The sequence below is a fragment of the Lineus longissimus genome, chromosome 6 (assembly GCF_910592395.1).
Source record: "Lineus longissimus chromosome 6, tnLinLong1.2, whole genome shotgun sequence".
Classification (NCBI taxonomy): Eukaryota; Metazoa; Nemertea; class Pilidiophora; order Heteronemertea; family Lineidae; genus Lineus; species Lineus longissimus.
In genome coordinates, this window is record NC_088313.1 from 17,866,626 (window position 1) to 17,880,477 (window position 13,852).

Consider the following 13,852-nt stretch of genomic DNA (forward strand, 5'->3'; position numbering starts at 1 on the left):
AGATTCTATCTTGCTATGCTGGCTCTTGAAGATAGGTCCAAGTTCTCTTATTTGGCAGCTCATGAAGCCCATTTCTTGTATCTGAGTTAACTAATGTACCAGGACACCATGATCAGGGCTATTCTGTTTAAGTAGATAGCCTGTATGTTGTTCCAGTATCTAGTATCACGACAATGACTCCCGCCTGATCAGCCGACAGAAGGGCTGTTACTTTATCAATAGTCTCCCTGCATTCCCTTCCTTTCCCACGCATCCATGTCGCGACAACACTAACAGTACACTCACTCATGTTTGTCACACGAGACACGGACTGAAAGCCATCATAATCGAAGACTAGGCCTCACATCATTCAATAACTTTGTGTTGAGCAATTTGATTGGCCCCCCTCCCCCCCCCCCCCCCCGTTCATGATGGTGTGTCAGATGGAGGTAAAAGAGTTCATAGTAGAGACCACCAGCCCAGATGGGGTTAATATCACCATAAAAGTTAAATACTCTCCAAGACGATGAAAATTCCTACAAAAAAAATATTCCCACGGTCTGAGCCAAACTGCCTGCAAGGGTTAATAAACAACCTTGTACCCAGGATCAAAAAATGAAACTTGCAGATGTAATGCATCAAGAAATTTTAAACCTTTTCCTAGGAACAAGGTTTCCATTAACCCTCTCATCCCGTTTGGCTCTGACCGTGGGAATATTTGGTTCTTGCAAAATTTCTGCCTTATGAAATGGATGTACCTTTTTTCTCTCAAAATTAACCCCCTCTGTGCGGAATTGCTGCCTATCAATTGTACTTTAAAAGTAGGTTCCTTTTTCTACCAGCTTTGATACCAAGACAAACTTGTGGATGCCTTGGTTTGGCACACTATCAAGCCTCATTGTCAGCATCGAACAAGAGATAAGAAAACAAACACATCAAGTTTATGATATTTTATTTCAAATCTGGGCTTGGAAGATCAGTAATGATTAGCTACTACATGTACCTAAGATCTACATGACAGCTTGTACATGAAACACAAACATATCAAAACGCACAAAAAATGATCATCATGAGATGCCGATCAGCCTCGTCCCAGGGTCAATTATGTTCATCTTCGCTCCGGTATTACAGTTATTGGAACTTGGACCAAGTGTTGTTCGACACCTGGGATGAGGTTCTCTATAATGCAAGATACACACAGTAATTAATTAAGTGTTGCTAACTCGTAAGTATGTGTCACTGCATAATCATACGTTGCAGGCCAGGCAAAATAAACAACTGCTTTCTATTGTCATCAGATGTCAAATAGATTTTATCCACCTCCTGTGGAAGCCTTCACCTGACAAAACCTAATAACTGTTGCTCATACAGCACTGTAATATCAAAAATATATAAAACTTTATAAATTTTTGACTGTAGGCCTTAAATATTGTCAAAAATGTCCCCAACTGAAATTTTAGATACAATGTACCGAGCATCAGAAAACTCAATGAAATATCTGAATTGATAGAAAACCAACCATTCATTCTGCTTGGCCTTAGTTTTCACCAATAGACGATATAATTAATGTCTAATTAATTTCAATGATATTTGAAGGAATCAAAGATGGATTAGATGCTTTTGAAGCCTGATCGATGCTCTTGCAATGGAAATGTCAAAATGATTCGCCGAATGCAAATTAATGTAAATTGAATAGTACCTGTATGTCAGAATTCATATCTACAGTGTTTACATGTGAGATGGATATGATTAATAGCGGATAGATTATAAAGTCGCAAATTGATTCATTTTCTCAACAGTTCACAAATGTTTTGTTTTGAATAAAGGAAATGACTCCAAAGAATTGTTTTGGAGGCTCTGGTAATGCACAACGGCTGAAATAGGAGGATTAAATGCTTAACGTTTTGGACGGACACTAGAAGTAAAGTCACAACGAAACGAAAACAGACCAAATCTGTCAATCTCCCCACCAACACAATGATTCATTTGTGGAGAAACAATGATAACTTTTCTGTTGGTAACTTCTGTTTGTGAACTGATTAGAATATGAAGGAAAAGAATCGAGGAGTTGTGCTCATTGAGAGTTATTACTTGCCCAGTTGGGTTAGGTTCATTTATGATGAATTCTGTGCACATCGTAAATTCTGTTTTTCTATAAGGACAAGTATGAAATGATCGCATTCACAGTATTGCGATTTGCGTGATCCACTTGGATGAGAGAAGATATCTCGAGTACAATAGCATGAGTGGTATTAAAAAGGCCACTCTCAGGATGTTTCAGACTCCAAACCTACTAGTTCTAACTTATTAACCCACATTATCATTAGTTACTCGATACCAGATGACCCTCAATAATCACAGCTCTCCACCGGTAGAGTGTCTTCATTGAAATACTGATCATTTTTGTCACAAGTCTTCAAATCTGTCTCTCAACATATTTGAAATGACTTGCTTTATCATCAAGGGATACAACAAGTTCAGTGCAAAAAATCATCTTAGGCTGTTCCATGTTCAATTAGTTTGTAGCCTCTCTGAATCTTAAAATACATTAACAACTCCTCAAATGCACAGTTTTAATCCATTATCCATGTTATAATTTTCTCAATACTGCAGGTTTTTCCATTTATATTACAATTAAACATTTGACATTTAAAAATTCTATCCTGTACCTGCAGAGGACTCCAGGCTAATGGTTTATACTGCACTAAGATAAAAGTGGTTTAGTTCAGCCCTTCAGGAGCGATATATGAGCAAACAAATGTGCACTAAATAGCTTTCAACTAAAACTAATTATTAAGTTGGCGTACGAGTAAATGCATTTCATCTTAGAAAAATTGCCCTTTCAACTGTTGCTGTGACCGTCTTCAGATATGGATGCAAATTATTGCAATCTCTACCCTCATACCTAACGGCTTGCCCGTCAGCAGCAGAAGATAACTCGCATACCTGACACACGGCCCATCGGCAGCAATAGATGACAAAAGGTCTAAACTGGCTCAGAGCTCAGGTATTAAAGTTTTTATACAAGATTAGAGGCGTCTATGATAGAAAAATGGCATGCAATGATACACGACGATGATGAAATCTCTCAAACCGGCAAATACCTACAGCGCACCTGTATACAACAACATACACTGCGATATAATACATGGTTTATACAGAGAGACAAATGAAACACACACTGGGGAAAATGGTTCAATCAAGAATGCTGCCAATAATGGAGTTTATTATTGCATAATTAATTGCTTCGTCCTTTTTGCTTTTCGGTAAAATGAAGGTGGCCAGTGAGGCAAAAACTTAATATCCATATTTTACAAATGCCAAAAAAACGTCCGGATACCTAAAAAATGGTTGCATGTTTTTTTTCCTTCTTTTTTTGCAATTGTGTCTCGAACATTCCAAGTCTTGGCAACATTCTTCATTCCCAAATACCCTGCCAATATCCCATGGGACCTCCGTGTATACATACAAAATGCCAAAGATATATTGGTTATATATCCAACCCAGTATGATGTAGAAATGGCCCTGCGATCAGAACAACCCCCATGCCTTGCCGGCAGTTTTTCCATCGTATAAAATGATAAGAAAGGCGTATAAAATTCACTAAGGTCTCATATGACATTCGCACAATGAATACAAAAACATTATGGAGATGTTTGTAGTAGCAGCTGTGTTATGTAGCTTGGCGAGAGAGCAGACGGAGGATTTGGCAAGTTTAAAGCCTGTGTGAACTCTTTTCAAAGAAACCACAAATCAAAGTTTGTACAGTACAGTAATGGTTTTTCCCATAGGAGCTGGTGTGGTCTAGTGGCTCATACTCCAGGCTGACGATCAGGAAATCCCTCATACAAACCCCACACTCAGCCTGAGACTCAAGGCAGTTCATTGTCTCGCTTGCATTACTCCATCCAGGTGTATAAATAAATGGGTACAGGTCAGAAATGCTAAGGTCAGTACGTTGACCGAGCAGCTCATCTGAAGTCTGCTGGAAGGTTTCAGCATGGACTAGGGTTTAAGTGTAATGTTGGATAATAACTCTCTACTGCGTTCCTTATCGGACTTTAATTTTCCGAAAGGTGTGGTTCTACATTTTAGGCTTTTCTCCGACAACCAGAAAAAGATAACTTCTTCTCAATAATGATTCTGAATCTTGTTCCTTTGACAATGGTGATTAAGTACAAGGAATGATATGTCAACATCCCATTACCCGCAGTGTTAAACATAAGTACCAGTCCAGTCCTATGACAAACAGAATTTTAAATCAAACCCTCAATGGGCCTCTTTTGACAATAAGCATAGCCCTATGGTCTGATTAATACACCACTGACAGGCACATCTTGTGGCTTTCTTATGCCCCATCCCCCTCTCACCAAACCTCCACTCTGATAAAATGAGATGATTCAGATCTATTATAGGTTTTATGTACAAAGAATGTGGCGCCACCTATAAATTGATCAGATGCCCAGGCATTTTTGCTGCAGTGCATTTTCTCTATTGCTGCAGCCTATTACTGAGACAAACATTCAAAAACAAAAAACTGGTGTGAACTAGAAATTTCAACGAAAAATATGCGCGATATTCTTTGTAATTACATGATCCGTAAATAATTCGTAATTTCCTAACTATGCTTTATTTACAAGAACCCCTAAATGACTGAAGGTGATTTCTGTCATAGTGCAACTCGAGTATATATGTGAAAATATCTAAAAATCACTCGGCACCCATCTGATGGGCTAGAAAACACTGTAGAAAAATTCCATAAAATTTAGAAATTATCCAAAAAAAAAATTTTCATTCTTATTTTTGTGACAACTGTTTCTGACACTTTTTGTTCAACTGCAAATTTGGAGTGATTTTTAAACTTTTCCCAAGGAGGTGCATCCAATTGCTCAAAAATCCTCTCCAGCCAGGAAAAGGGTGATAATGTATGGTCATGAAATGATAACACGGCGACTCCGAGGCCAGTTTTAACGATTATTGGATGAATTTTACCCCAATTTTGATCAAACTTGTACATACCCTGTAGCTATACATACACAGGGTGCTACCGAATCCAGGATGGGGCGACCATATTTATAGTTTGTCCATTCATACAGCACCCTGAGCGAAGTTTTACTATACAAAGTACAGCATGGCAGATTCTTCAGTTGCATTTTTTGTCACAAGCTAGACCATGAAACCAATCATTGACTTTAGTAGAAGCCACCAAACTCGGTAATGGCTGATACAACTCTTTACAGAACGACTCTGGCAATAGAGGGTACAGATCTTTCGACAAACTTCAGGTACACAGATTGTCCATTTCGACGCCACCAAAAGCAAATATAGATGAGTTTACCACACTTCTGAACCATATTCAGGCTGAATAGCTTTTGGGCGCAGACTTCCAAAGCCAGATTTTCCACTATGAACCCTCCAACTCAAGGGCACCGTATTCATGGACCAACTTTCCCAACACATTATCAGTTCAACCACTCTTTTTGCACTGTGATTATCCTCATGACGAGCTTTCTGCTTTCGGCAAGTGATTGGACGTGTCTCCGAGCGTGCTGTGTGGTGTACCATGGGCAGGGACGTGTGGAGCGCCGGGGTGGGTATCCATGGTGGTTGAATGCACGCCTACAGGATTGAATGCACCGTATCCTCCACCTCCTGAACCATTCACGCTATCGGGAAATGGAGGGGCTGCACTTCCTGAAAACAGATGAGAGATGGTTAGATGAAGTTCAATTTGGGAGGAAATATTCGCGACCATTTTATTTTGCTGCTTCATGAAAGGTACACTTTAATTTAGTGTTTTGACAACCCTGCAAGAGTAATCTTATTCAGGTTCTCCATCTTGACTTGCAGCCTTGTACATTTCATCTGTAATTGCAAAAAAGGCACTCAAACATTTCTGAGTTTACAGTATTGGTCCCTCGAGTAATAAAAGGTCGTTAATGAGATTCGCAATCTTTTTCATTCCCAAATGAAAAATCTTTCCCCATTTTCAAAATGCACATTAAGTCATGTTTCGAATCACAAATCCCATAATATGATGTCCTGCTTTGGGAAAAAATAAGCCAAAACACGTTTTTAAGGGTCATAAAATACTTCCGCACGTCACTTTCAACCTTTTGCTTCCCTGGGAACTTCAGTTGATGCTCTGAGATCAGGACACCTTGAACAGACAATGACATTTCTGGTCCACGGATTTTCCAAATTAGAAAGCTTCCACTGTATACTTTTACTTAGTAGAAGTAACCAGAACTTTTTAAGAAGTGCTTTATGAGAAAATGACAATAGAATTTACTGTTGCCTCAGGCCAACGACTTTCATATCTTTCTCAAACTACCGGTATGTGCAAATCTATCACCAGAGATGGAACTAGGTCACTGCAAATCAACTACTCAGTAACAGTAGTTTCGCTATCGCCTAAAACACGGCAAAAAGCCTACATCAAACTGATACCATTTTACCAACAACTAAACTGTGAAACTCAAACAAGCCTAACACCCAAAAGTCTAGAGAGCTTCTGTTTTACTATACTTTTGAACAAAACTACACTCAGAACAATGTTAGGAAAATGAAGCCAAGAACGCAAAATTACAAAACAATACTGTTGCAAAGATTTAAGTGAAGGAATAAGACAAGCGGGAGTGGTGTTGCAAAGAATGCAGTTGGCCCACAAGAAAACAAGTTTGCATCGCAAGCAGAGCTAGAAATGACCAGAAGAACTAGAAACTGCCCCTGACTGGTCGAATGCTGGGTGTGGAAAAAACCATGTTGATTGATCAACAATTCAAAGGGTTTTTCAATTATAAATGGAATGCCACTTGAAATACCATTGCACTTGATGATTTTTGATTGAAAAACCGTTCAAAGTTTTCAACTTTATTTTTCACACCCAGGATAATAAAAAACTAACCTGGTCTTCCCAGGCATCAGGGGCTCTAGCAGCGGGTTCAGCACGTGCGGCCATGGTTCCCAAATAGTCCGAGAAGGGTCTCCCCAACGGAGTCGGACCCCCTTTCTTGTTACCACCTTCAGTCCCTTTTGGATATAAAAGAGGCCAAGTTTAGTAAGACATTTTATCTGATCAGCTTTAGAAGTGCTCAAAAGGGACAGGCAACTTAATATTCGTATGTGCACTTCACCAAACGAAACCCGACACAACGAAACGTGATAGTTGGGTTTTGCTTTAATCTCAGCACAAAATATACCTTGATATTTAGGGAGCAGAAAATGAACGAAACATAGAAAGATGTATCCATTTTGTTCAAGATTTCTTGAAAATCAACAGGTTTGATTCCTGTGTAAGCAGAAGTTGTCAAATAAACACACATTAACAAATTCTATTGCATCAATTAAAAATCAATACAACATGCGAGGAAGGAAAAAGAATGACAAGCCCAGCCCAAAACTGAATTTCAAGTCAATCTTGACACCTTGAACTGTTAAAAGCGTAAGTAGATTGGAACTACACAGCTTTATAATCAACTTTAGTCTCAGTGAGCATTCAAAACAATCCAGAGTCATCTGAGATAAATTTGTTTGGTGCCAAGACTTCTGCCTTTTGAACCGCTGATTAGAGTACCCGATCACATGGCAATATTTCAGCACAGAATTTGGTCAGTTGTGATTTATCTTGCTGGTATTTCACAGGTAAAAAGTAATTGGAACGATTTTACATGCAACCTACTGACTCTTTCAACAAGCATATCAGGAGACCAGAGGAAGCCAATGCACCAAAACACACAACAAACGTGACACGGTCCGATGACCAATGGGAATTCAGATTCAAGCCAAGTATTTCACCACCCCACAGAATGAAACTTCAACAAACGTTGCACAGGCCACTGAACGATATCGTTAAGTATGGTCATTTGAGAAATCCAACAACGAAATTCATGATGGTTCAGAGCCTTCAATACTCAACCTCTCTCATCTTTTCAGTGGTTCATTGATACGAATATTCCTACAGTGTAGCTCGTCCGCATCTCTGATGATAGTTTTGTACAACATGGCATGCATTCGGTAGGAAATAAGATAGTGAATAACAGGGCTAAATATGAGGCCCCACGCATATCAGCTTTATAGCTTCATTTTAGAATTTACATGTGTCAGCTCAACCTGCCGAAGAAAACACCGAGTATCTTTCATTCTTTGCATGCAGTTTGTGAATGAATTCACATACATTGAAAAAAATTGCATCGTAGAATTTCCAAGAAGATGACCTATCTTGGTTACATATGTGGTACTGCAAATCCCTTAACTACATATGTGGAACATCCAATATGCATTACAGATTTGCCATTTGCACCGCGGAATGGTGTGAGTCGTATATCGACCTATCTCACCTAACAGAGGTACCATTGAGTGACTTCCACAAGGAATTGGATCATCAGATTCTAGAATTCATATAAAGTCATTTACTTTGGAATGGATAAAAAAGCAGTCATTATTAGACTCACTTGGATAATTATTCGTGGAACTTGGGTGTGCTGATGATGCAGACCTTGTTCACATTTTGTGTTAAATTGATAACGCGCCCTGAGCAAAAAGGTACCAAAATTGTAAGAATACAAACAAAACTTATCTCCTTCTACTGCAGCCCCTTTCAAAAATGCTAAATTTTTCTACAAATCTACTGCTGAAATGAATCTAAGGCCACATACTCACTTGTTGAAAAATACTCCTTGTTGACACAGTTGCGTAGGCTGTCGGGAATCCGCCCAACAATTGCTCGCCTAATCTCGCCAGCTGCCATTTCTCGCAGTTCTGTCATGCTCTGGTCACTGAAGAATGCCGAGTGTGGAGTGCAGATCAAGCTTGGACAATCTTTCAATGCACCTGCAAGGGAGAAGGAAAGAAGGATGAAATTCTGAGTTACAGTGGTAAAGACAAGTAAATGCTTTTACTGTAAGTTTTGTACAGAAACGCCTTGTGTAAATCGTACACAAAGTGAAAGCATTTACTTTATTATTCCTATACTCAATCGGCAAAACCTGTTGTCAAATTGGAAGAAGACTGAACTGTGTGCATTGGTGCATATATCTTGATGAAGCATCGACTGTCATTTATGCAGCCTGAAGCTGTATATGTAAGCAGTCCTTGCTCTCGTCGTCTGTCACATGGGATTATTCTAACACTTACTTGTTGTAAGAGTGAATGGTTCGTTTTCATTCACATCTAAAGCTGCAGCACGAATACGTCCATCTTTAAGAGCAGATGCCAGAGCAATTTCATCAACCAGGCCACCTCGAGCTGTGTTCACCAGGAACGCACCTGGATGGGAGAAGAGGACATTCAGAGCATAAGAGGACATTCAGAGCATATTTCAAGATGATGTTTCGAGGTACAATTTGTAAATAAAAGTATGGATTGGAAGTCAAGAGATTTTTCAGCTGCCCCCAAGGCCGCACATGCGGCAACCAATCAACAGAAGGGCATTATCTCGACTAGGCCTATTGCCGAAGGAACAACAAGTAGTTTGGTTCATTATCACAGCTCACGAAAAACGAACTCTTGTGAAAGGGGGATGAACACCTTAATGAGTCAGTGGACAAATTCTTCTGTTGTTTAGCCTTACCTGGCCTCATCTGTTTTATGGTGTAGTCATTTATGAGGTGATGGTTGTGTTCATTCAGATTACAGTGAAGGCTCACACAGTCGCTTTGGAATAACAGGTCTTGCAGCGTGTATACCCGTGTGATGCCTGAAAGCAGAAAAAGCAAACATAGATGTAAAGGAACAGGAAGATGATATGTTGAAATACCTCGATACGACATTGCATAACAAAATGTAAATCATGTGTGGTATTCAAAAACACTACTTCCCATGTCAAAGTCTGATACTAGGGATAATCTCCACTAGCAAACAAACTCTGCATTATCGGCTACTGAACCTGACTCTGCAACTTGGGAAAGGAGCGTCTGGAAACTGCAAGGATGCCTCGTAACTTTTCAGGTCTTGTAAACCACTCCATTACAGTTTGACCACTTACAAAGCAGTCTTTTAATGACGCGGCTGACTGAAGAGGAACTCAACATCCCAACAGGTCCAATGTTGTAAATACCTGTTAATGTGAGCCTTGGTTATTGTGATTGTCCAATAGTCACATGTGGGACATATTGGACAGTTACTCAAGGCTATTTTCATACCCGCACAACAACAAACTGCTTTACACTCAGTAACTCAAACTTAACAAGACTATAAAGTCATTTACTAGCATTATCGCATTTTCACTTTTCTAATCTCTACTTGACTGATACATACCTAATGACTTTTCTATGCCATCTGGAAGATATGGATCATAGAAGATAACATTGAAACCAAACACCTTTGCTCTGAGTGCGACTGCTGTACCAACTCGACCTGAAGTAGAAGGAACAAGACACAGGGTTACAAATCATCTAAAAGAATTACACTCACTTTCAGACAGGAGAGGGGACCCTACACTTCAAAGACATGCAAAGATTGTCAGTAAGGGACTGACCCCAAAGACAACACATTATCTTGGGGCTAATTATCTTCCTGTTTCTCTAGCAACATGGTTTTAAACATAGAGTCATTTGAGAAGACAATATGCACATTCCCATGGTGCAGACTTCAACCAAGCAAGACAAAAGCCACATGACAAACACTACATACCAAATCTGAACTCGCTACTTCTTATCAAATAACAAATGTCAGCAAGGGACTGACCCCAAAGACAACATGATATCTTGGGGCTAATTATCTTTCTATTTAGTCTAGCAATCCGGTTTTCAGCATCCAGTCATTAAGAGGACAGAATGCGTGTTATACCTTGTTGCTGCAACCTATATCAAAAGACATGCTTCTTTTTTTACAGGACTAATTCTATCTCTACCAGGAAGATGGTTTTCCTCATAGAGGCATTCTTAGATCCAATATGCACACAACAGTTATACGACTGTAGCCAATCTGGTGTTCCCCCAGAATTGAGGTCACTTATTGCATGGTGGAAACACGAGGAGTACTTAGATAGGTACCTGTGACCTGTTACGATAACAGGAATAAGCGTCTAACCAACAAAAGTGTTGCAGGATGCTCAAGCTAAAACCATGCTAAACTCACCCTTCACCAAAGCAATCAGAAAGCTACTGAGCGCTGCCAATCTGGCAACTAACAGTTATCAAAGAAGAATACAAATCATACTAAATCCATCAACTACTCAAAACATCAACCGGCATCAATAGGTTGCGGACAAACCTGCAGTAGCCAGTACTCACACAAAGCGACAAATGCATACATACCGAGGCCAACAATGCCTAAAGTATCTCCACGGATCCTTGCCGAACCTGCTGCCGCCTCTCGTAAATGCTCCGGACCAGATACCTTTTTGCCTTCACGCATCATATTCGCCAACCAGTATGTCCGTCGGTACAGGTTGAGTACGAGACATATAGTGGTGTCGGCAACTTCCTCAACGCCGAAGCCGGGCACATTGCAAACAGCAATGCCTGAAAAGAGTGATCAAGGTCTAGAAAGTTCAAGTGGATTTACATGTTACTTGATGCCTTCTACGGCGGCCCATCACATTGAATATACCAGTGAGGAGTCACAACAGACCCGCCAGAAAAGATTCTTGCGAGTCTATTGTGACCTGCAACAGATGTGACTGGCCACTGTAGCAACTCATTTCAGGACAAGAAAATATGTCCCCAATTTATGAGTTGTCGAGAACAACAAGTTTGGAGTACACAAAAGGAATTTTCTCATGCTAGTTCATCAGATTGATCATACTATTATCAAGTCAATACCAGTATTTGGTGACAGTACAATCACCAAATCTTTTGTCCAATGCATTGGAGAGTGAAATGTCTTCCGTTCACCGATCTGCCACAATTCAGATTCTAACCAGTACATGAGCAATCTGATGAACCAGCATGGTAATAAGCCAGCAGGCATGCCTTGTGAGATTACGGCTGGCTAGAGTCAAATGTTTGTCAACATCGGCAAGCTTCCTCACCTAAGTCGCCAGCCGCCTTCACATCAACATTATCATAACCACTACCAATGCGCACGACAACCCGCAAATTCTTGAATTTTTCCAAATCCTCTTTGCTGAGTGTTATTGTGTGCCACAAAAGGGCAGCTGTGGCTTCAGTCAAAACCTGCAAAAAGACCATACACGATTATCAACCCACTGTTATTGGTTCATACCTAGTTCTCCAGCAGCCTTAACATCTACATTATCATAACCGCTGCCCATGCGAACGATAACTCTCAGATTCTTGAATTTTTCCAAATCTTCCTTGTTCAGTGTTATTGTGTGCCATGTAAGTGCAGCAGTGGCCTCATTCAAAACCTTAAGAAGAAGAAAGACATGAAGTTTAATAGGTGAAAGTGCAATGATCTATGTGCGGAGAGTGCAAGTCCAAGTGACATAATTTCACCGAAACTATCCCTAAAGAGGGGTTCAAGTCTTCAATGCTGATCACTAAACTTGTAGCAAACAAATTTTGTTTTTGGCACATCTATTGCTCATAAAACCAAATCAAAGTTATGGCGCCAACCGGCTTTTTTCTTCCTTTGTGAACTCTTTCCTCCGAGCATTCCTAACCTTGAAAGTAAACGACTTTAACAATTTCTCACCTTTTCATGTATTTCACCCGTCGATTGGGCATCGCAAAATGCGACTGTGGCCACATCTTTGAGAATGGGCATCTCAACGGAGCAGTCTCGGCCATCGAGCAGGGCAACCAGAGGTCTGGGATGCATCGGGCCGTTTGGTATTGGTCCTCTACCAGCCACTAGAAAGAACGAGAACAGGTTAGGAAATGAGGTTTAAAAAGTCTCATGTGACTGAGTGACAACTCCTCCCAAACATGTGCTTAGACTAGAGCTACTGACGTAGTACGTTTAAATGAAAGAGAAGACAAATTCCATAAAACCAGCTAGCTGTTTAGGCTGCTAGTGGATGATGTGACCAATGACAATACTGTCCAACAGTCAGGTGACGACATTATTTTTGAAAGCTCTTTTTTATTTTTTGGCAAGAGAAAGAATGTCAACAGAAGCAGCTTTAACTGTAAATGTCATCATTTGTTAGACTAGCATATTCCATGTAACAGAAATAATGTTTAACCTTCAAATTAATGAGGATGAAAAATGTAAACCAAGTAGATTTCTTTGAGACCGCTATCAAAAATAGATGTGTTCCCTAAATAAAGTTTTTTTTCTTGTTTTATTCTTCTCTCACAGTGTTTGAAGCAATTATTGTGGCACTGTGACATTTACACTAAAGATGCAATATGGTGGCCACCCCTCCCCAGCTTGGCAATTATAAAGGACAGCACCTGCAGCCCCACATTGCTGCCGTTAACAGAAGCTCAGCCTTGAACGATCGATCAATACCTAACGCTTGGCTTGGCTAAGTATTTTTGATACTGTTCACGGCAGTCATGGTTATATCATACACAAGTGCTCTATTGGTTTATATTTAATGCATCCAGCAGCAGTATTGGATAGGTGCATCTTATCGCAGCAGATTACGGTGCACTACAGCTGACATGATTTGAATGATAGACGGATATGTGTTTTTGTTACTATGGCTTTGTCTGACGAGATGTACTTGTTGTGATATATGTTAACACATAGCTAAGATGTTGTTTATTGTGAATGATTATATTTTATAACAGACCGTTTGATGAAACTTTCAGCACAATGATAACCTGTTGCAAACAATCAGGAGATTATGCATTGTTTACAACCAGCGAATGTGATTGGGAAGTCAAAATGCAAGAGGAAGCTTCTGGGGTCAGCAGCCTGGCACCCCCTAGTGGCCTTAGCTGCATGTAGCACTTGAAAAGCCCTGATGTACAACTCCAGATGTCTTCTGAAGGATTATTGAAGCACTTCAAATTTG

The 13,852-nt window shown here is 40.0% G+C and overlaps 1 protein-coding gene across 3 annotated transcripts in view; it reads right to left on the reverse strand.

The window, feature by feature from the left end:
* Positions 1-914: 914 nt before the first annotated feature.
* Positions 915-13,852, reverse strand: part of LOC135489904 (C-terminal-binding protein-like) — a 28,732-nt gene continuing 15,794 nt past the window's right edge. Inside the window, exons 5-13 of one of the 3 annotated variants that reach the window (XM_064775533.1) lie at positions 12,580-12,737; positions 12,148-12,292; positions 11,238-11,444; positions 10,237-10,335; positions 9,551-9,676; positions 9,115-9,246; positions 8,641-8,811; positions 6,887-7,011; positions 5,497-5,673 (exon numbers count right to left, since the gene is read on the reverse strand). In XM_064775533.1, the coding sequence (XP_064631603.1) occupies positions 5,641-5,673; positions 6,887-7,011; positions 8,641-8,811; positions 9,115-9,246; positions 9,551-9,676; positions 10,237-10,335; positions 11,238-11,444; positions 12,148-12,292; positions 12,580-12,737 (1,196 nt within the window). In that variant the 3' untranslated portion in view covers positions 5,497-5,640. Of the gene's footprint in view, positions 5,674-6,886; positions 7,012-8,640; positions 8,812-9,114; positions 9,247-9,550; positions 9,677-10,236; positions 10,336-11,237; positions 11,445-11,953; positions 12,099-12,147; positions 12,293-12,579; positions 12,738-13,852 lie in introns of all 3 variants that reach the window. The other 2 variants (XM_064775532.1, XM_064775531.1) reach the window with 2 other exon arrangements.